The 24,346-nt window shown below is 40.2% G+C and overlaps 1 protein-coding gene across 1 annotated transcript in view; it reads left to right on the top strand.

The window, feature by feature from the left end:
* Positions 1-24,346, top strand: part of Wwc3 (WWC family member 3) — a 107,541-nt gene that overhangs the window by 72,329 nt on the left and 10,866 nt on the right. The window contains exons 8-17 of the mRNA XM_075956678.1: positions 1,059-1,132; positions 8,523-8,765; positions 13,629-13,718; positions 14,430-14,992; positions 19,826-19,946; positions 20,907-20,981; positions 21,870-21,956; positions 22,898-23,090; positions 23,646-23,813; positions 24,134-24,285. Coding sequence (XP_075812793.1) covers positions 1,059-1,132; positions 8,523-8,765; positions 13,629-13,718; positions 14,430-14,992; positions 19,826-19,946; positions 20,907-20,981; positions 21,870-21,956; positions 22,898-23,090; positions 23,646-23,813; positions 24,134-24,285 — 1,766 coding nt within the window. The remainder of the gene's footprint in view (positions 1-1,058; positions 1,133-8,522; positions 8,766-13,628; positions 13,719-14,429; positions 14,993-19,825; positions 19,947-20,906; positions 20,982-21,869; positions 21,957-22,897; positions 23,091-23,645; positions 23,814-24,133; positions 24,286-24,346) is intronic.

The raw sequence follows: 24,346 nt of genomic DNA, 5'->3' as shown, positions 1-24,346 counted from the left end.
AATATAATTGGCATGGAAATATTTAAGCCTAACTACTGATAGTATTGAAAGCATTTCAAACATAACTTGTAGGTGATACTCCCCAGTCCAGACCTTGCCTTGTTTCCTTTTATCTTTGGTTCCCTTTTAATGCTTTGAGCCTTAGAAGGTCATCCTCTAGCCCCTTCTTTAGGAAATTAGTCTGTCTAATTTAGACTTTGCCATTTCTGAGTAGAACATCTACTTTTCTGACTGTGTCCATGTGGGATTGGTTCCCAAACCCCATAGGATACCAGGATCCACAAATGATTATGTCCCATATGTCAGATAGTATGCTATTTGCACGGAACCCCACATAATTCCTCCTGTTGACTTCAGATCATCTCTAGGTGATTTATAATAACTGATGTGATATGGGTAGTTATTATACTCATATCTTAAGAACAATGACAGGAGAAAAATGTCTGTGCATATTCAGTACAGATGCAACCATTGTGAACTTAACTACATTTTTAACCCATGGTTGGTTGAATCTACAACGTGGAACTTACAAATATGTAGGGTTGGCCATATTTTGTATTAAATGAGGAGTTAGGTTATAGTGAAAGTATGGGTGAATGTTTTGCCTTTGTGTCAGCTTAAAGTAACTGCCTGTTAACTGAAACATAATTCATTTTTGTTATTTGCAATGATATAATAGATGAGTGTATGTGTGTGTATATTTTAAAAATAAAAATAATACCAGTTTTAGAAAGTAAAAGTCCTTTCAGTTCTCACCAGCCTGGGTAGCAGCAGAGTATTACATCTAGGCCTTTGAAAAATATATTGTAGTGTGGTGGCGCACGCCTTAAATCCCAGCACTTGGGAGGTAAAGGCAGGTGGATCTCTGTGAGTTCGAGGCCAACCTGGTCTAGTTAGTGAGTGCCAAGACAGGCTCCAAAGCTAAACAGAAAAACCCTGTCTCTCTCTATATATAATCTTAGGTTTTTTCCCCCAAAAGTTTAAGTTAATTTTCTTCTTTGAAGACATGTTTCTAATATTATTTCTCTTCCTTTTTTTGTCCCTTGTGTTCTGTAAAGTTTCTCTTTGATGATAAAACAAGACTTGTAGGCCGTGTCAGACTTAATTGGCAGTATGAAGAAGCCCGAAAAAGGTAAGAAGCATACTTTTACAGCCTGGGATTTGCTTTCTTTCTTCCACATAAAAAGGCCAAGCATGTTTCTAGAGTTTAAATGCCCACATTTTACCAGAAAGAAATGAATGAAATAGAAAAGAAAGGTCCTTTATTTTTTATATCTTCTTAACATATCTGGTGAACTTTCAATGACTCTTAAAATATAAAATTCTCAGTATTTGAGGTTTAGATGACTTGAAACCATAAGAGACTACTGCAACATTCTCTATCATATGAGATACTTGCAATTCTCTTCCTGCCCTCCTTCTCTTCCGACATACAGGTAGCATCCATCCATCAGACCAGTGGAAGCAAACTTTTGTCTTTCATACACATTGGTATTAATCACTTAGATTGATGCAGAAAGCTATTTATCTTACCATCAAAACCAATTTGGTATTGATATGTCAGCAAGTGATAGCAGTATCTATTAGAGTTCATTTGTTGGAGACAAGTGACATCATTTATGTTGACCTATATTATACCTTACCTGCCTTCTGCGAACTTTAGATTTATCAGGGTTTGTGCCTTGGGTTTGTCTTTGCTCACTCCATCCCTCCCTCCAGTCTTCACCACTGAACATTGACCATATCCTTGCACAGCACAGTATTTTTGCCTCTGTGATTTTAGTGTCTTTCTTTCTCCTCAGGTGCTTAATTTTCCATTTTCAATACTTGCATGGTTTACACCACCTCTATTTAGAGACAGTTTCTCTATTATACCTTATAGAAAGAATCTGAAAACCAAATAATTTTAAAATGTTTCAAAAAAACCATAAAACATTTAATTTTTATTTTACTTTTATATGCAGTGCTGATAATAAAACCCAGAGCATCACATATGTTAAGGATGTAGTCTTGCACTGAGCTATATCCCAGCTGCTTTTTTATTTTGTATTTCATACAGGATCTCTCTAAGGTACCTTGGCTGGCCTTGAACTCATGTTAACCCAAGCAGGCATTGAACTTGTGATCTTCTTCTATCAACTTTCTGAGGAGCTAGGATGACAAGGACCAGACTGAAGAACAGCTTTAGAATATGCTGTGTAGTTATGGATTACATATTGTCTTAATATCTTCAGTGGGGAGAGCAGAATACCAGGCAAAGTGAGGGACTTAATAGCTTGACACTTGGGCCAATGTTCATTGAGATCTTGAAAATCACCTGTAAGAAACTGTAACATTAATAGAGAAGCAAACCATCTGATTTCCTGCTGTAGCAGTAGCCTAAACCAAAACCTACTTCTCTTTACTGGGAAGCATCTCACCAGCTCTCCCAGGACTTTTCAGGGTGGAGATGTGGTTGGCATTGAATTTCTCAAGTTCATTGGCCAGTGCTGGTTACCTCCCTGGTCATATGCTTCATTTTTCATGCATTCTTTCATGATAGCTTTGGGTGCTTGTGGGGGCAATTGTTTCTTCTGACCAGGCTTCTGCTCCTTCGTGCCTGTTTCAAAGTGGGACTGCCAAGTGTGGGTGCTGGAATTTGCTGTGCTGTGTTAAACACAGAAAATAGATTATTGCTACACTTACGACCATAATTGTTATGTGTTGTTGTGACATTTACCAAACATAGCAAGTGATTTCTTTGTTCTAGAAGTGGTGTCAGTACATATGAAGTCACCTTTTAGATGTTGAAGTAATACATTTGAGCAAATAGTTGAGGATTTAAGATGATCCAGTTGGTAAACACTGCACTTAATCATTACTTTTGCATCAAAGTATTCTTTCACAGTTGCTAGAACCCTGATAATATGCTTACTGTAACTACTTAGAAGAATCCAGGCCTCAACATTTCTACCTTAGCAGCATATTAGAGGCTTCTCAGAAATGAAAGACAAACAGCACTCTGAAGGTATGATGAGTTTAAGCATCCCAAGATGGGGAGAGATGTTCTTAAATGATCCTAGGATGCCCACTTCCAACGCAGGATCCTTGTGAGAAAGACTCTGGAAGGTCAGAGTAAGAGAAGGCATGGTGGGTCTTAATAGAGGCCAACTACAAACTGGAAGAGGCAGCGAAATGTATTCTTTCCTAGATGTTCTAGAAGAAACATGGCTCTGCTGACCTGTGAAGCTGTAGTCAAATAGTAATGTTGTTTTAAACCACAACAGTTGTCAGATTTTTTGTTGTTTTTTTGTTTTGTTTTGTTGTCAGTAAATCCAATACTTTATTTTAATCCATTGAATGATGCTTGCTAAGAAGATTAAAAAAGCAAGTTTTTTACTTAGTCTTCTGAGTTATGCTAGTAATTTCCAGAAATTCTCTCCTAGATACTGTCAGGCATCATGTTTTGCCACCTATCTGTGTATCCCTTAGGTTAATCAAGTTCACACATACAAAGTAACCATTATACATATCCACTGTAGAATCACTTGTGTTTTGCCAGTTCTTAAAGGGGAAGAAGGTGATGCTTTTACACAGTTTGAAGAAGTTTTTCCTTGCGTGTCTAGAATTGATGTTGTTTAAAATAAATACAATATTATCAAAAATGCAAAGTTCTGGACAATGAAGGGTTTTGTGTGTGCTCAGAGTTAGAGGAAGTTTCTAGGAGTAGAATGTATAATTCCAGGTGGTAATGTGAGAATCTGGAGAATTATCTGACTAAACTACCACTGTCAAGAATAACCTGTTTGGTATTTCAACTCTGGGTTGAAATGTCCCAAGAGGGCTGCTTTTACCTTTCCCTCCTGTAATGACTCTTTGGATTCCCATGACAGACATTATGAGAGGAATATTTTCACATGACTAGTTTAAAAGTTTTGAAATTTTTTTGAAATTGGAAGAACAAGTCTTGAAGCAATCCTGATGACGCAGATGGCTCCGTATTTTTAACTTAAGAGCTCTTGGTCCAGAACTGTGCATAATTTGTAGCCATCTCCATGGAAACGTTCAGCACAGATAGGAACAAAACATGTGGTGTATCCAGTTCTTGTGTCTTTGGTGTTGCTATCAGAATTGTTTCTGGTGTTCATCGGTTGTCAGGATTCAGTGGTAGTATGATTCCTGTTGAATTTGATTAGTCACTTGGATTTACCCCTTCTTTTCTCAAGTAGCTTTTTATATGGGCTTTGACAAGTAAATGAAAGCATGTTTGCCATCATAACTTCATCTTTTTCATTTGAAGACTTGCTACTTTTCATTTTGTAAAGTTTCTCTCTAAAGATATGTCCATCTCAAGGAGAGAAAATGTTAAAAGCGTGTAGCTGAGAGGCATGGTAGGACAGCAGTATATTGACAGATACTTCTTGTACCATGTGTTCTAAATGGAGACTTCCAGAATTTCCCAGGTAGAGGTTAGTGGAATCCACACTGACCTGTCAATATTCATTTATCCTGCTAAAGATGTTGTCATGTTTCCAATTAGATCTTAGCTGAGATTTTCTTTGACCTTTCTTTTATAAAAAGTAAAAATTCACAAGAAGAAAACTGAGTGAAAATGTATGAGACGCCAGATATGTGCTTGGAATTGAAATCTGAAGACACAAGTTTCTAAGTTGGCATCATGGCAGTAGGATCTGTCATGACTTGTCACCATCAAATGGGGGTAACAGGTTTCCTGAAATTCTGTTTGCTATTCCAGAAAGCCACAGGATTTTAGTAGCATGGGAAATTATACAACAGATTGAAGATTTTAGGTAGGATTTGGGATTATTCTTGATGTGTTGCAAACGTTTTTAATATTAAAAGTGCATTACTCCTAGAAAATGGAAACAAAGATTTCCCCATGAACTCTAAAGATCTGAGTAGTGTCTGCAGCCCAAACACAGGTTTCCATTAATGATTTAACATGCCTTGTTTGTGACAGATAAAACACTTGGTCAGATATCAGGACTGAATAGTTCATATTTTGCTTCTGTATTAGACCTGCTCAAGGAACAGAATTTAGAAATCACATAATAAATATGAAACCTGAAGTGAGATTTTGCTTTTATTTCTTCACTCTCAGTATAGGGAAACATATGTTTTAAAGCTCTTATAGGCATTCGTGAAAGATTATATGTAAGCTATAAGATTATATGTAACCTATCGAAAAAAGAAAAAATCAATAAAGAGTATAGTGGATTTGTACAAAAAAAAAGAAGGAAGGAAATCCCTTCCCAATTTTATGTGGCTTTTAGTGCTCTTTAAAAATGAACTTGGAAAAGTATTTTTTCTTTTTCTGGAAACCTTCATCATGGTCTTTTTGAGCACTGAATTTCATTGAAATGATACTTCAAAGAAAAACTTTTCTGGAAATTACTTTTCCTATTATGCTCAGAATTGGAATGATGGCCCTCCCAAGGAATGGGCCTTCAAGCAGTGGATCAGCTATTTAGCATGGATCTAGAAGAAGGTGCACAGACCCTGGCAATCTGTGTTTTGCCTCAGGCAGGAAATCTGCTTCCTCATGGAAACCTCCTGTTTCCGGGACCTTAGCCCAAAGCATAAGGCATGATAAGGCATGATATTGAAAGGCCAGGCAACTGTGCTAGCGGTCTGTTGTTGGGAAAATCCTTCCTTCTAGTGCTTTTGGCTTCTAAAAGAGACAGACCACAGACAGATGTGCCTCTTTTGACCTGGTTGAAGGAAGCTCAGAAGTCCCTATCCAGAGTGTGGTCACAAAGAAGGAGCTTGCCTTTTTCAACATGTCAGTATTCTAGATTCTGAGGTATCTTGAAAAGCAGCTTACAAGCATCTTCATTGTTGTGAAGTCAGAATTAGCAAAGCAACGTGCTTAAGCATGGAAATGCTTGCCTAGTTTTCAGCATGACCCAAACAACTTTACCAGATGGGTTGCAAGAAATCATTGTCATCCGGATCTTGTTTCTGCTGGAGAGGTTGGCCCTTTGTAGCACATTTTTATTTTCCGTAAGTTATGGAAAGTTATAGTACATGGCTTAACGTTGACTGTTCTACTGTTTCATTATGCTTGAGATGAACAGGCTCTTTGAAAATTTTTGCTGTACTTCTCTTCCCTCCAATAATTAAGCTTTTCTGCTCATTGATTTTTCTAGATAGTGTGAATCCCTTGAGATTTTTCTAAGACAGCTAGAATTATCTAGAACTGGATCTTTTGCCACCCTCAGCAAGTTTTGAATCCTTGTAGAAATCGGTTAGCATAGAGCTCCCAGTCTCAATGGAGGCTTGTTCTCTTTGTATTTAAACCCATAGGGAATTCAGACTGCTCAGGTTGGGATGGAGTGGTATATACCTTAGTGATAAGTGATTACTTAGCATGTATGCTGTCTAGGAGATGGCTCTAGTAACACACACACACACACACAGAGTCACACACACACACACCACAGGACAAAAAAAACCCTCTATAGAAGAACTCAAAAGGAATGCTTTTGAGAATATGTCTGTATTATAAGCGTGACATATGTGGCTAGTTTTAGCTAAGCTTAGATAGGCTTTCTTAATTAGTAGATAAACTGAAATAAAAATTTGCTGTGAGGACATAGCCAGATTCTCTCATTAGTCTTCAAGTCTTTTATATTTATTCTTTACCTTTGTTTTAGTTTTTAGTAGATTGTTTTAGAAATTTTACTGGATACAATGTCTAATTTTCTACTGGATTATTTATGGTCCTTCACAAAGTGTGCTTTCCTTGGGCTGCAGTAATATATTACAGCCATAAATTTTTAATTCCACTAATTAGACATAGGTGAATGAATACTTAAGCCCTGCTTAGTTGCCTCTAGCATTACTATTTTCAGTGACATGATTTGGCTTCATTTTCTGGTACATTTTCAGGATATTAGTTTTAAGTTAGAAAACAGCTTATCTAATAAAGCTACTTATGTACAAGTAGATTTTTTTTTTTACCTTTCTGGAGAACTGGGCTTGAATAAATGCATACATTTAGGTTTTAGCCTGCAGACCCTTTTCTTTCTGGGACCATGAGTTTCAGGTTGGTTCTGTACCTGGACACAGAGTTCTGTCCAATTCTCCAGACTTCATGATTCCCTGTGCATATATCTAGATCAGACAGAGCCTAATTTGGCACAGGGCTGGGCCACAATTTATTTAATGCATGTGGTAACTCCAGACAATGGTGACATGTACGTGGAGCTCAGGTTTGAGAAAGATTCTGAGGGCTGCACCCAACAGGCAAGAAGCCAGACACGGTTAGTGCCATGTGCCCTGGGCACAGGAGGTAGGCAGTATCATGCGTGCTCCGGCCCTGTCTCTGCCATTCCCATTTTCGTAAAGAACAACATCCTGCTGGTGCCTGATGTAACTCCCTAAAGGTCAGTTAGCACCTTCCAGACTGGGCAGAGCTGCAGAGGAGGAAGCTCTGAGAGTCCTGGTTGTTCGACTTGAGTGAGCAGAAGAGCCCAGAGCCTCATGGCGTAGGAGTCAGTAGATCTGGACTTGGGCCTGATGGTTGCCCTTCTAACTGCTCCCAGGTGATCCTGAGGCGCCAGTCCTGAGGCTCCACTTTTATAATCACTTCCTTAGACTGTGTGGTGCCTGACACTTACATGTTTTCGCAGATTTCTGTCATCTCAATGAAGTCTTTGGATTTCGTTTTTAGGCATGCGTGCCAAACTTCATACTCCACAGCACTGGGTTCACATTGGGTCTGGCATTCCTACTTTTTTTTTCTTAAAGAATTCTTATCTAAAACATACTGCTCACACTTTTAAGTATGTTTTCAAAACACGAGCCATGTCTATTTTATTTAATCTGAATTCAACACCACTTCAGGGCACAAGAGACGAAATCTCTTTGCCAGGCAATCACTTGGAAATTTAGGGAGAGAGGGAAATGTTCAAGCACTCAGCTTTTGTTGAGTATTTGCCCCCTCCTTAAGGCACTTTTTAATCCCACCTGGCCAAGGGCACGCTCTGGGGCAGGCAGAAACAGATGTGGAGCCTGGGGCCCCAGAGCTTTTCTTTTCTGAAACATTCCTGATGGATGCATTTTCCTCTAGCTATTTTCCCAATGTGTCTGTTAGTGCTGACCCCTGGACAAGAGGGCAGAAAGGCAGGGGCATCTTTTGGATGAAAGTTTGGATACTGATGGTAGTGGGAAAAGGAGACATGAACAGCTTCCTTCCTCTCTGGGATGGTATCATGTAGGAAACACAGAGTGTTGCCATGTTGAGGGCTGCTAGCCTTATTTTCAATTTTTTTTTTAAAAAATAAGTACAATGTAATAATTGTCACCTCACAGCGCAGACGAGGAGAGATTACAAAGGATTTCTGCAGTGCTTTCATGACCCGTCATTTCCAAAGGCTATTAAGTTGAAGGTCAGAGCATTTATGTCACCGTTTTTTTAATCAAGTGAGCTTATGGATTCGGCGATGGTGAAGAAAATATGTTCATATAAGGTTTTCGCTTCGTTCATTCCTATCTCTTTCTGCCCCTCTCTGTCTCAGAGTCTCCAATATTCAACAGCAGCTGGCTCAGTTGGCTAACGAGTCATGGCCGGGCATGGCTGAGGCTGACAGGGACCGGCTGCAGCTCATCAAAGAAAAGGAGGCCCTGCTGCAGGAGCTGCAGCTCATTATTCAGCAGCGGAGGTCGGCAGAAGATGTGGCCCGACTGGAAGAAGAAAGGAGGCGCCTGGAGGAGGAGATCCAACGTGCTCGGGCCACATCTGCACAGGGTGCCACGGAAAGGTATGTGGCTTTCCAGGATTTGGGGGGCAGAGGATAACACTTGTAGAAATGAACCAAGTAGAAACACTAAGCGGATGGCTTGTATATGATTTGAGGATGTTCTTAATTGATAACAGGTTGAACAGTCCTTGTGTAAAATGCTTGACCCCAGAAATGTTTCCAATTTTGGTATATTTTATTTAATTTAAAAACTTTATTACATTTTTATTTATTTTGTATATGTGTGTATATGAATGAATGTTTGTGCCATAGTACCAGTGTAAAGATCCAGGACAACTGGCTGCAGTTGGTTCTTCTGTAATGTGGGTCCTGGGATTGAACCCAGGTCACCAAGTTTGGCAGCAGATGCCTTTTTACCTGCTGAACTAGCTCACTGGCCCTAGAGGATTTTAGTTTTATTTTATTATTTTTGCATGGTAAGCTAACTCTTTAATCATCAAGCTACAGCCGTAGAATCCTTTCTCTCCTCTCTTCATTCTTCTTTCTTTTCTTCTTTTCTCTATTCATTCATTTCCTCCTTCCTTCCCTTCCTTCCTTTGTTTCTTTTTTCTTTCATTGCTTGAGACAAGGTCTTATGTACCCATGTTGGCCTACAACTTGCTGTGTAGATAAGGTTAGCCTTGCATTACTGATCCTTCTGCCTCTACCACCTAGGTCCTGGGATCTTGGGCATATGTCTCCTCTTGGGGCTGGAGGTTTGGTTTTGTTCTTTATATTTAATGTTTCAGTATTTTTGCAGATGCACTTCTATGAATTTCTAATATGAAAATCTAAAATCCTAAATGCTTCAAAATCCTAAATCTACATCATACTTAGGTGACAAAATAGCCTGAGATTCTACATTCAGATTTGGTACTCCCAGATAAGAGATGTTCCATTTATCCTGAGAACAGTGACTGACTGGTATGTTTCCTTAGAGAGTATGTGAGAAGTAGAATCGTGTGTCTTCTGTGCTATGAGAGGTACCAGATGCTTTCCAAGGTTCCTGGCGCCAACTCAAAACTGGGACATGAAAACCAGGTGTAATGGTTCACACCTGTAATCCCAGCACTTAGAGGTGGGATAATGTGTTTAGTTTGAGACCTGCTTGGGGTACATAGTGAGTTTCCGAGTTTGATAGTGCACTACAGAATGACTTCTTTTCTCCAGAAAAAGGGAAACAAATATAAAGAAATAGTGGAGGACAGCAATAGAGAAGGAAGAAGAACAAGCACCATTTATACTGTTCCCCTTCTGGTGCAGGTGCTTGGGGCTTCTGCCTGTGTTTGCAGAGCAATACCTCTACAGGATAGGAGGCAACTGCAGTATATCAAGGGGACACAGGTGGTGTTCCAGCTCTAGAACAGGGAACCTCTGTTGCCTGGGGTGGGGGAAAATTGCTCCCTGTAGCATTGTGGGTGTCTCCCTATTGCTTTTATCTCCAACTTTGATTTCTAGCCAGGGAAACCAGCTCTTTCTTTTGCAGTAGGAAGTCGGCAGCCTTTTGTGAGTCCATTTCTGAATGTGCCCCTCTTCAGTTACTCTTGAGACTCTTTTAAGCACAAGACACGTGAAGCTTGTGTCTTTGTATTCTCAGACGCCAAGTTGTTCAGCCTTTCATCATGTGCCACGTCTCCTGGTTTCCATTTGCTGCCTGCGATTGTGGAGTGTGATGAAGTCTGGGTCTGCTTTCCACATTTAACAGCTGTCAGTGGTTTATCTGTGGCTATCTGCCGAGCTTTGGGGACCCCCACCCTTTGTTAATACACTGGCTTGCTCCAATTAAGTATATTGACCTGACCCTAAATTGTATCTTCCAGAGCATTGTCTACATAGTCATAGAGTTCAAGTAATCAGAATTAATTGACCTGTGCAGATACATTTAGTGATGGTTTCATTGTGGCTTCCTTTTTATTTTATTTTTTGACTGTTTGTTTTGAGATGGGGTCTCTCTCTCTCATATATATATATATATATATATATATATATATATATATATTCCTTATATATATTCCCTATATACACCAGGATGATCTCAAAATCATAGAGATCCACCTATCCACCTGCCTCTGAATGCTGAGTTTAAAGGCATGAATTGCTACACCCACATTCACTGTGACTTCTGACTGTTCTTCATATTGCCTAACAACCTTGATATTTGGATGCTCGTTGTTAATCTTTAGGTGGCCTAAATGAGTGGTGGTCTGGAGGTACTTGGAGCTCAGAGCTCATGGCAACATTGGAAGGAAGAGGTAGGGTTTGGAGAGTTCAGCTTAGCCTAGTAATGAGTAGAATGAATTTTAATTTGCCTGAGATGACAGCCTACCCTACCATCTTACTCCAAACCTAGAAATGAGTCTGAATCTCAAACGGCACAATGCTACTGATTTTATTTTTCTTTTGTACTCTTGGGCTTCTGTGTTTTCTTAGATAAACATTAGCTTCTCTTCAAGCTTGGTATTTTCTTTTATATATTCTGGATAGGAGTGCCTGGAGTTCTTGTCGGTCTCAGTTCAGCAGGGTGGAATTGAACTACAAATAGAGCCTGCCTCCTCAGAACCTCTACCTGCACACCCTTGACTATGACTTTCCTTCCCATGTGAAGTTCAATACTTGCCAGTGCTGTGGGCACAGGGTACACATCTACATAACTCTCTGGGGACAAAGTTAACTCTAATGATTGGGACCAAGAGATGAGACAACAAAGCTGGACTAGTTTTCTTCTAGCTTGTGGTCTCCTGTGGGGCCAACTTGGGTAGTCAGTTCTGCATCAAGCGCCATCAATATGAGCAGACTATATACAAGTGAATTTCCTAATCTGCTACAAAATGACCTTGGTTAAAGGAGAACATACGTGTGTGATAAGTGTCTCTCTCCTTTGCACTTTGTATCAGCTGCTGAGTATGAGATGAGTGCAAATGCCCCAAAGGGTTCCTGCAGCTGTTAACAGGTTCTGCCAAGTGGATGCTGGACACATTTCTTAGTGTCACTTCCCACCAATTTAAGTGTGAGATCACATGGTAAGAGCTTTCTCATAGCACAATCTGTATGTTTAGACCCAAAGCAGAGGCAGAACAAATAGCTTCTTCTGGCCAAGTTGGAGTACCTAAATGACCAGGACCCTATCTTTGCCTGTCTCAACTCCAAGGTCATTCATGAATAGTTACAGTTAGAAAGTTCAGTGAGGGAACATATTGAAACTCTCTTTCTTCTACTTTTTCTCTATTTTCTGGAAAAGAAACTACAGATGAAAGTTCGGTGCCTTTTCCATTGCTACATGTTAGGTAGGAATTTAAGCATGACCCCAAATTTGGGAAATATTTTGTGATGAAAACATGCCTTCTCCCTTTTTTGTCATATATTAACAACTGAATAGGAATACCAGGAAGTAGAAACACTGGGGTCTGGTAAATTGCCCTGCTTTTTGGTTCAGGCTGATGACCAAGATTTGAACTTACATAACCCAGGCAAGTTACTTTCATTCCATGAGTGTTTCCTCATCTGTTAAATGGGATAGAATTAAATGACCGACAGGAAATGAGGTGTGACATAATTCCAAGTGTTAAAGCATTGTTCTTTTTTATGCACTAATTAAAAACTTCTAAATATCGTGTTAAAATAGTTAACACAAGAGGGCATTCTGTTGCTAAAGTTTTCCTTGAAAAAATAATAAGACATTTCCTTAAAATTATAGGTAAGTAGAATCTTAAAACTATTACATTAAAAAGAGTATATTGTAGCTTTTCTCAAGATGTTGGATCCAGACTCTACATCCATTGTTAAAACTACTAAGGACTCCCAAAGAGCTCATACTGTTTTTTTTTACCTGTCAGTAATTAATGACTTAGAAATTAGTTTGACATTATTATTTGATAAAAAATCCTTATTAGAAATAAAAATTTTATGGCTGATAATGTTTTGAAGTAAAGAAAAGAGACAATAGTACTTTAACATTTTTGTAATAAACTTTTTAAGCATCTGGTTTTCCAGAAGGCAGCTGCTAGAGCATTTGGCCTGTATATGTGGTGAACACATGAAGATCTTTTATGCTCATAGACATATAGTGAAGAAGGGATATTTTAGGACCTCTGACAGACTGTCAGGGATTCCCCTAGGATCTATGGACCATGCTTTGAAGTCATTGGATTTAATGTATGTGAATGACTCCAGTTATGAAAATGTTTGAATTGGTGTAAAATGTTATAGGACATGTTTCACTATAATATCAATGGAACTCTGCATGTTTTTTGCCTAAGGGGGCCTAGGATGAAGGATTTGAATTTGCTGTAAGGAATCCCATCAAATTAATGCATGCTGTGTACTTGAGCCAAGCTTGTAAAGTCCCATTATTCTGTTTATTCTTCTAGCCATTTACCCTGTCATCTTTCACTCACCTTAACCACCATTCACACACTCACTCACCTGTCCATCCACCTGCTCTCCCACTTGTCCACTCACCTGTTCACAAGTTCATGTCTTCATCCATCCATAGACTAACTTACTTTCCCTTTCATCCACTTGCTCTAACCATGTATATATCAAGTATCTACAGTATTTTAGCCCAACGTAGAGTTTTAGGAATGTATTTTTCCAAGTAAGACAAAATGTTTTATTATGTTGTCATTTATACTGTATGCCTTTAGAATTCACTTAATCCTTCCAACCTGAATTATTTATGGGGCATTTATAATTGAATTTCTCCTGCATCTGTTCCTCTCCCTTTTACCTTACTCCTCGCTTTCCCTTCCTCCCTGCTCTCCTTTGCCTCTACCTCTTCTCCATATGGTGATGAGGATGGAATCCAGGTCCATAAGCGTGCTGGGCAAATGTATCATTGAACTACTTTCCTATCAGACCACCAAATAACTATTTTTATGTCTATAGGATTCTACTTCAAGAAAAAAGAAATTGTCTGCTTATGCAGCTGGAAGAAGCTACACGTTTAACATCATATCTCCAATCCCAGTTAAAGAGGTAAGCTACTTTTGAAGGGAAATGAATGCCTAATAATTATATTATTATATTATAGAGACATGTATTATATTACAGTGGCATGTGCATGAACTTCATAGTTTCTTTTAGCTCTGCTTTTCTGCTGGTAGTAATTGGAACCTGAAGAGGGATTTAACAGAGTAGAAAAGTAGGTATTTTTTTGTACATAACTTGCTAACATACAACTCAGATAAAATGAGGAGAACCAAATTTGGTTTCAGTATAAGTAAGTCTGACCATAGTATGTTTGCACATGCCTATAATTCTATCATGTGGAAGGCTGAGGCAGGATGATATAGAGTTCAATTATGAATTCAAGTTTATTAAAGGACTGTATAATTTACTTAGCAACTTCAAAAGCATTCATCTATGCATGTTTTTGTTGTGGGGCTTTTTGTAAATGGATGCATAATGGCATCTCCCCTTGTCAAGCCCTTACTGTATTATGAAGCAGCATGTGAAGGACTTTGTATAAATGACATTATCAGTTACTCCTCCAACTCAGGAAGGAGTCTACTATTATGTATTGAGTTTCATTCAAAAGAGATAAGAAACAAACTCCACTCAGTTTCTCTCAAGCTTAGAACTGCTTTCCTGTTGTTCTGTTCTTCCCTGAGGCTACAGCCCAGGTACCATGTGGTGGGTAGTGGAAACAGTATGTGTTTTTCTGAGACCATGGCTCTTTCATTTCAGCCTATCTGCCAGCACCCTGACTGTGTCCTCTGGGAGCAGCCGTGGGTCCCTGGCCTCCAGCAGGGGTTCTCTGGCCTCCAGTCGTGGCTCCCTCAGCTCCATCAGCTTCACGGACATCTACGGCCTCCCGCAGTATGAGAAGGCTGATGCTGAGTGTGGCCAGCTTCTGCGCTTTGATCTGATCCCCTTTGATTCCCTGGGACGTGATGTCCCCTTCACAGACCCACAGAGTCACTTGGGCTTCCACAAGCAGAGGAGGTCCTTGGATACACCGCAGTCTCTGGCCTCACTGTCCTCTCGCTCCTCCTTGTCCTCCCTGTCACCCCCCAGCTCTCCCTTAGATACACCTTTCCTCCCAGCTTCGAGAGACTCCCCTCTGGCACAGATGACTGACAACTTTGAGGTGCCAGGCCTGGGAACACTGGACAGACTGCGGTCACAGGCCTCTACTCTAGGAGATGAAGATTTGCAGGGAACTGCAACACTTCAGCCACATGCAGTCCCTGTGGATGGGGAAGGACCCCGTGAGCGGGGACCTCAACTTGTGGCTCCCACTAGTGGAAGTAAGTGGTGATGACTTTCGAGTTGCTGGTGAGCTATTATTTTACTATATTGATAGGGCTAAAAAAGAGCCCAGATCTTCATTAATCTTGCCTGTCTGTGTCAGGAAAGATTGAGCTTGATGCAGTTGTAGTCAGCTCATTTATGGAATTTACTTAATTGTTGGAAAGTAACTTTAAGATCTACATAGTCTTATTCATAGGCATTCATATTTAAAGACAAATAACCTCAGTGCACTCAGCAGGGCATGTGTTAAGATGGAACTTTCTGTGTATGCTCTCCTCAGACCAGCATGTAAATTTGCATCTGATTGCATTCTAGTAGAAATATCTACTTCTTCTGTCACTTTGACTTTTCTTTTGCCACATGCCCTTGTTTCTAAGTTTATTTCTATCAAACATGGAATTCTGATTGTGCCATTTCAGAAACCATTCCAGTTAGCACTCAATCATTTCTCTGTTGTTCTCCAGATGGAGGACCACCAGACTATATATATAGTAGGACTCTTTATCTACTCAGTTGTGTTAGTTCAACTCCTTATGGATACGGCAATGCTATTTGAGAAACTATTGACAATTGTAACGTAACCCCAAGAACAAGGTTTCCTGTACCTGAGGTTCAGTCCATATAGTCAACTTTCATTTACACAGCAAAAATATTCCAGACATTCAATTTAGGCTAGAAATAGATAATTTAATAGCATGGTGGGTCGTTCTTCCCTGCCCTAAGGGAAATTTGGCAAAGTCTGGGGAAACACTAGTCCTCCCAACTGAGCCGAGGGCTTACTTTTGGTACCTAGTGGATTGAGGCTAGGGAGGTTACTAAACTTCCTATAATACATAGTACAGCCCCTACAACAACAAAAATGATTTAGCCCAAGGTGTCAGTAGTGTGGAGGCTGAGAATCCTGAGACATTTTCTATTGGCTGTCTATCCAACATAAATAAGGTCACAAATAAAACTGGAATACAGAAGTAACGTAGTAGAAACAGCTTCAAACAAGCAGTCTGCAGGCCAAGTTTCTGTTCCCTGTCATGTTGACTTCTAGTTCTGTGACCTTCCTTGAATTGTCCCACATTTCTTGCCCTTAAACAAGGTGATCTTTATGGTTTCTTCCATTTGCCACAGTTTTGTTATCTAAGAGATAGATGAACTGATAGATTGATAGAAATATCCATTGATCTTTACCTTATATAGCAGTCTGCTAGCATTTACATGTTTATCTGGATATCATTATGTTATGGGTTGCCTCTTGGCCTTTGAGTTCTCTATTATTTTGGTACCTTATCCTACATTAGCAAACATACTTGTATGCTCATTCAGGTAACCTTTATTCCTTTCGTTCTTCTTTACAATTACAGGGTCATCACTCCGTACTTATTCCTTTCAACAGAAATGAAATTATGATAGAATTCTACATATGCCTTGATTAAACTCATCTTTCTTCTACTCTTCCCCCTTCTAAGTTCTCTTTAAAGGCTGAATTTCAAGAATATTTGGTTGTGAAGAAAGTCTGCATGAGGGCTCTCTGGGTCAGGGAAAAGACGGGTTTGGAAGGGGAAGAGTTGAATTAATTCCTGAGCTGAATTAATCTTTTTTAAAATTTATTTGTTTATTAAAGATTTGTGTCTCTTCCCCACCGCCGTATCCCATTTCCCTCCCTCTCCCCCAATCAAGTCCCCCTCCCTCATCAGCCCAAAGAGCAATCAGAGTTTGAGTTTTTTGTTCCAACAATTTAGACTGGGAGGGTTTTGCTTCATCTACATTTAGAGACTGCCACCTGGTGGTAGATTCTTGGATGACACTGTCATTAACTTGTGTCCTTAGGAATTTGAAATAATTGACAGAATCAGTTCCTGGGTCCTGCTAGATGCTCCCAGGATCCAGAGCAGGTAAACTGATGTCAAGCCTCAACACATGGAAACTCCTTGCCTTCCTGTGTGATTTGGCAACTCTGCATTCTAGAGTTGTGATAGCATTCAAGCATGCTTATCAGAATTCCCTCATTCTATCATCTGGTGATGCTTAGGGTAATTTCCCTTCAATTTTCAGCCTTGCTCTGTAAAAATCTAAGTTTGTCTTCAGGCAAGTTTCAGTAAGATAAAATTTTACTAAGATAAAAATCTAAATTGCCCAAGCTAGAAGGCAGTGATTTCCCCTTATGCCTTAAGGCAGTCAGATGGGCAGGTGGCACAACAGAAGAGTAGGCTGTAATTTGGAACATTTTTTACATTTTTGCTACAGTTTGTCTTTCCTGGATTTTTAAAGTTAAAAGCATCCTGATTTTGAAATACTTTCCTGTTTTTACCTACTGTTTAGAATATGCTAGCAATGTCCACAAAATTCTTTTAAGTTTGCTCAGTTTATTTTATTATTATTTTATTATACGTGCCCTGTTTAAAATTATTAGCTGGAATCTTATAGTTTTCACTCTGATTTTTTTTTTATCTCTTCTCATGCTGCTCCACAGAAACGTTTACTGTAAGTGGCCTTGGTATTTCTCCATGTCCCTCTTTGTTGCTCAGGCTGCGGGCACTACTTTTGCAGGAACATCATGCTTAGGATGGCTGGGGGTGGTAGCTTATTGACTGTCATTATCATTATTATTTCACTGTTATTATTCATAATAATCATGTAAGAACTTTTCTAAAAGATTTCAATATTTATTTCCTACATGTATTTTTTTTCTCCAGAATTTAATAGCATTCATTATTTAAATATGCCCGTGGGCAGCTTTGGCTATGATGTGATTTTCAGGTTTTCCCCTTTCTATGAAGCAGTGTTTATTATGTTCCTTGGTGTTAGTGTCTGTCTATCTTTAATGAGGAAAGAGCAGCGTGGTTCTTGTATGTTTGTTTTGTTTTTGTTTTCAAATGAGTGGGTAGAAGACTTCTTTCTAGTCCCTGTTTCATTGGTGCTGTTTTTTCTGTTTCCCAAGTCTGTCTTGAAATCCTAGAGTTGTGAGTATGTAGTGTGGAAGTTGCTGTGTCTTTTTTCACTCAGGGAACCCAGTGAAGTTACTCTCTGTTGCTCTGTGAGTTCAGTGACTTTGAGCATTCAGTCTCCATCCTCTCTGAACGGACTGTTATTGTAATGAGGAGAGAACTATTTTGCTTAGCGTTGTACTATGGGGTAGGACTATGAAAGTGAGAGGATTGTTACCTAGTGCTGTTTCTTTGAAGGGATTTCAAGGTGGATGGAGGAAGCATCCCTGGTGGGTGTCAGAGGAGTGAGTGGAAATAGGTATTGGCTTTACTTACAGAGATCTGCTGTGTAGAGTCTCAGATACCAGACGGTTCCACATGCACACAGGGCCGGGATCATTTCATGGGACTGGAATGAAGACAAGACCAGGACTTCAGAGTTCTGGTTACAATTTTAGAGAGTTTTATGCCTTCAGCTACTTCAAGATAGAGCGTGCTTCTGTCCTTGGCTTATCATAGTAGAAGCAGCTTACTCTCATGGTTGGTATTCCAAACAAATGGAAGGCCAGTTTTGTTTCCAGTTATCTGTTTAATGTGTTTCAGTTTAGTTGGTGTGCTAATAATTTGGTTAAAAAGAGCTGGGTTGTCCCTGGACTCATTCTTTCCTTCAGTTCAGAGTGTCATTTTCAGTTTATGGAACTTGGTTAGCCAATGAAAAGCAAAGAGACAACTGAGATACCCATATTATTAGCAAGTGGCAGCATAGCAGTGCTTAACTTGGGACATCATGTGTATTCTGTATTTTAACAAAGTATGTCCCCTGTAAAATATAGGCTTCTACATATATAACCACATGTAACATAAAAAAGGTTGAGTGTGTTTGTATCTTTTTTTTTTAAGGGAAACCCACTTAAGTGAAAGAAAAGGGTAAAATAGGTAAGAAAATGTCAGTGATTATATTTCGCTCTTAAAAGTAGATATGAAAGATAAAAATCAAATACTCAGGAATGGTAGCATTCTGACTTAGGAAAGCTCTTCCAGAAGCAAGTGTGGCCCAGGGTGGCTCAGGAGGCTGCTACCGTGAGATCAACAGAGATACGTCGGTCCCTGTGCAAGTCACAGGTCTCCAAGACAGTGTTTTCAAAGGATGAATTGGTGTCTTTGTTTAGAAAAATCATTGAATTCTGTTAGGATATATTTAGATAAGTTTTAAAAGGTGATCATAAAAGCAATATCAAATAGGTTTATTTTGTAAAATATGAAGAACACCAAAGAGCATAAAGAAGGAAAGTGAAAAATAACAACGCATTGTAACTGCTGTTCTTGTGAGTCTTTGTTCTTTTTAGAAATATTGTTACTTTTTAATCAATCAGCACATAATATATTATATGCCATTATAATATATTTGAACAAAGTGTGTTTTGTGATTCTCTTTCTCCACATCTCCTCCAAACCTCTGCTACCTCTATCCCCTCCTTTTAGCCTTTCCCTCCAAGACTCTTTTAGGGAATTCCCATTTCTGTCACTTTACATCCTATGTGATCATCATCAAAGGGAAAATACAAGATGGAAGAGTCCACATGTATTTCTAGACAATTAAGAAACTTCTTAAAGAAGATGCCAGTGCCAGCTGTAATGGTATATACTATAATCCCAGCATGCAGGAGAATAAAAAATATCTCAAGTTTAAAAAGCCAGGATTTCATAGTGAGTCTCTGCCTTAAAAAAAAAAGCAGGAAGTCTGTTGCTTTGGTTTTGAATATTACAATCATGCACAGTGTCTATCTGCATGTACATGCCATGGCTTGTCTCTGGAGCACTTACTGACTTTTCAGCACTCTACCGTAGATGTTCTTCTGGCCTCCTATACTGTCTATCACCTCCTGACCCAGGTGTGTCCCTTGTTTGCAGCAGTGACCCTCCGGGAAGATAGTGCCAAGAGGTTGGAGAGGAGAGCACGCCGTGTTTCTGCATGCCTGTCAGATTACTCTCTTGCCAGTGACAGTGGGGTGTTTGAACCTTTAACTAAAAGGTTAGGAGATGACCACCTTGTTTCCTCATCTTTAAGTACACTTGCCAGAGCATTACTGGTATGCACACAAAGGATCTATATGGAACTTTGTTTACAGCACAATATACATGTATCTGCCTCCTTTAGTCTTTGGGAGGTTGGGGAAATGCCTCTGGAGGCTGGTTCTTACTGTGTTGTTCTTGAATGGGTTTTTTCCCTGGTCCTGGCCAGTAAAGCTGAAAAAGACCAAGTATATACATTACATGCAAGGGACCGTCATTCCTAGCAATGAAGTAAGTTCCTCCCTTTCTTCCTCCTTTAGTTCTTCAGCAATAGGGAGCCCCCTATGGTGGAAACAAAACAAAACAAAACAAAAATACAAGTACGAAACAAGACACCTGTTGTTGCAGGTCATACCTATAATTTCAGCATTATAGAGGCTGAGATAGGAAAAATTGCCACAATTTTGAGGCAACCTTGGGCTAGTGAGTTCTGGGCCAACCTGGCTCATGATAGCAAGACCCTGTCTAAAAACAGAGAGGTAAGCTGGAGAGATGGCTCAGTGGTTAAGGGCAATTGACACTCTTATGGAGGATCTGAGTTCAGTTCCCAGTACCTACATAGCAGCTCACAACCATCTATTATTTCATTTCCAGGGTTCCAATGCCTTCTTCTGGCCTTCATGGCCCTTATATATCCATAGTGCATATATTTATGCTCAGGAAAATACTTAATACATAAAAATAAAAACAATTCCTTTTCTTTAACCAAGGGAGAAAGAAAGAAGTTTGTGGGCAGGTACCCGTGACATAACACGTGATGGACCCTGGAGTACCAGCCATGCCCTTTGAGCCACTTAATGAGTCACAGTTTGATAAAGCTTTTCTTAGTAAAGGACACCCTGAGCATGAGAGAAAGTATACATATCTATAATGCTCAGTCCTTTTGGAATAAACCTGATGAATTTACCATTATGTTCAGAAATGAAGATACTGAAGAGACTGCTTTGGGAGACACAAATGGAAACAATGAGCCTCAAATCTATGTGGGATATCTGTGAGTATAGAAGCCAACTTCAAGATGCCCTGTGGTACAGGGCCCACTTTTGTGGTCTTCAGTCACCTTTGATATTCCCAGTCACCTTTTAGCCTTAAAGATGCCCTGTAAATGGGGACCTGCTTCATCGTGGTTCTCATTTCTATGGCCAGGTGAAGGGGGGTGGAGGGAGCCCATGACCCAGATGTTGCTTCCCCATTCTTGTTAGGTCAAGTCTTACTTTAGTCTCAGATGAGTTGACTCACAGGGTAGAATGAAGGAGGGACAGAGAAAAGTGGCTGCATTACTCTTTCATCGCTGATACTACAACTGAGGACTGTTAACTTAAGACTTAGAAGTCAGAAAGGTGGGATGCTCAAAGTTACATCAAACTCAAGATCTTGGAGGTATATTTTCCACATTTATGCTAGAAGTTGACAGTGTGTTTCTAGAAGTACAGATATCAGGGTCCTTCCCTTATCCTCAGAATAGGTCATCCAGTGGTCTGTAACAATGGCCCTAATTTACAGTTTCAGTAAAAGCAGGTGCCATGATTTTTATGCTGGCAGAGAAGGATGTTCAGGTTTCTGTAGTTTTGGATTGTCCATTCTTGTTATTGTGTTCCAGGTTTTAGTGCTAAAACTGTTGACATTTAGAATTGGGCCATTCTTTGCTATGGTTTCCCATCTTGTACACTGTAGGGCATTCAATTATGTCCTTGACATCCATCCACTTGACACTCCCTTTGCACTTTTGATAATAATAAATGCTTCCAGATATCACCAATGTCCCCTGGGGATAGGATAGGGTAAAGTGTCCTTCAGTCTGTGGCCACTGTTGCAGTTGAATCACAGGGTCATTTCCTCCATGGGGAATTTGTAGCCCATGAACATGAGCTTTATTTTCTAGGCATGACAGTACAAATGAATATCTCCTTGTGCATGTGCTGCAACTGAGGAACCTTGCTGGGCCGGTGATGAAGGAAGACTGTAAAATGTAAGTTCCTGGTATTGGAGACCTGGAGGCTGTGCATTGCTAGTGATGACCTTCCTCCGGCATTCCTCTGCATTGAAATAACTCTTTGCCTATTCTGCTTGGCAGACTGGGGAGAGGAAAGCAGTTTGGGAGCCTGAATTTCAGTAAAACAGTTGGAAACATCTGTGTAAAGTACAAAGGAATATATATTTATATATGTGCGTAGTTAATTAGTTGAGGCATTTGGTGTGGTCTTGCTGCCACTAGTAATGTTAAAGATAACCATGTTCTCAAAGGGCGGAGTGGTGAAGGTGCAAACCCATTCCACTCTGTGATCCCATGATTTGTATCAAGAGGCCTGAGACAAGATTTGAGGAACCCTTGGCTAAGGACAGTAACAAGAAATGGGAATTAGGACCATTTGGCAGTCTGCTGGTGACCTTGGTCTCAGTGTGGAATTTCTGGTTCTCTGTGCTCTCTGTCCCTAGGTGGGTACTTGTGGAGGGTCTCACTAAGGTGGGGGCTGCCAATAATGGGCCAATCAAACCTAAGGTACTCATCCCCATCCATTCCTTATGAACTAGCATTGTAAACGTGGGGATCCACATTGGGATTCAGTTCACTTGGTGATACACACAGCAGTGGTCACAAATACTTCAGCCCTCTTAACTATGTGCCAAGTTCCAGGCTGTGGGTAGAAAGCACACGAAACAGGCTTTATGTCTGTGAATTCTAGAACTGTGAGGAAAGAGCAGAAGAGCTCCTGCTGAAGCCAAGTGTCCAGCAGAATCTCACAGCCCCCAGTCTTATCTTGGCCAGTCAGGCATTTTCCATCTAATCTACAGAGATGTATTAGCTCCATTGGACATGGATGTTGGGAACCACACCACTGTTGTCATACCAACAAGTGTGCATATTAGTCCATGCTGCCTAACAACATGTTTCCTCCCCTCTGTTCCCAGCCACATCCGCGTCTACTTGCCCCCACTTGACTCTGGCACTCCCAACACTTACTGTTCCAAGTCTCTGGAATTCCAAACTCCACTGGTGTTTAATGAAGTGTTCAGAATCCCTGTGCATTCCAGCATGTTGACACTGAAATCACTGCAGCTATACGTGTGTTCAGTGAATCCTCAGCATCAGGAAGAATTGCTGGTATGTGTAGCAGCAACGCTTCTGCTAGCTTTTTTTTTAAATTTATTTATTTATTATGTGTACAGCATTCCTTCCGTGTGTGCCCCGCATGCCAGAAGGGGGCGCCAGGTCTCATTATAGATGGCTATGAGCCACCATGTGGTTGCTGGGAATCGAACTCAGGACCTCTGGAAGATCAGTTAGTGCTCTTAACCACTGAGCCATTTCTCCAGCCCTTCTGCTAGCTTTTATGGTGCTCTTCTTCCCCTCTTTTCCTTTCCCTTTTTCTCTTCGTCTTCTTTTCTTTCTCCCTCCATTACTTCTTTGTTCCTAATTTCATCTGTCATTTGTTTTTATTCTTCCTCTTTTATGTTTTGTATATACATTGTATGGGGGTGAGACATGTAGGAGTGAGGACATGCATGATCCAGTGCATATGTGGGGGTCAGAGGAACATTTTCATTCTCCTTTTACTGTGTGGGTTCTGGCAGTCAAATTTTCTATATTAAGGGACCACAGTTATGATATAACATCATAAAAGACTGGTTCTGAATTTTATTTTTAACACCCATGCAGGGCATTGCTCAGATAAACTTGGCCGACTGTGACAATTCAAGCGACATGCAGCTGCGCTGGTATCCTGTACAGGTCTTTGCCAGCCCTGAGCCTCCTAGGCCAAAAGAACCTGTGCGAGTTCTGGAGAGTACCACACAGGACACCACGCAGGCAAGCTCCGGAAAGACGGTACATGGCCCTGGCTCAAGGAGCCAATTATGACTGTTTTCTTGACTTTGAGACTGGCTTTGCTCCAGGTATTCATTTCTAAGAAGTTTCCTTATAGACTAAAAGTCAGCAAGTGTTATCATTGAAGGAATTTCAAGGGAAGGAATCAGATGGGAACATGGTCATACACAAGGCCACTTTCTGAAAACAAATTTTTAATGCAAACATGTTTATGATTTGTACTAATTTGTAGACATAGAGCTGTAGGCACAGGGCAAACAGTGTGTTGCTATGAATGGTGGGGTTTATCTGGTTCTCTGAAGCATCCTTTCCTTCTTCAGGATGCAGTGACAGTGCTGCTGGCCAGAACCACAGCACAACTACGAGCTGTGGAGAAAGAGCTTGCAGAGGAGCGTGTAAAGCTAGAATATACCGAGGAGGAGATTCTGGAGATGGAGCGCAAGGAAGAGCAGGGAGAGGCTGTATCTGAGAGGTGAGTGAATAGTCCCCTGCCATTCTAAGGCCACAGTAAGAGGCAGAACTCTCTCTGTGCA

Source organism: Microtus pennsylvanicus, chromosome X, assembly GCF_037038515.1.
Source record: "Microtus pennsylvanicus isolate mMicPen1 chromosome X, mMicPen1.hap1, whole genome shotgun sequence".
In the NCBI taxonomy this organism is placed as follows: domain Eukaryota; kingdom Metazoa; phylum Chordata; class Mammalia; order Rodentia; family Cricetidae; genus Microtus; species Microtus pennsylvanicus.
The sequence above is the reverse complement of the archived record's forward strand: the minus strand, read 5'-3'. Positions and strand labels throughout refer to the sequence as shown.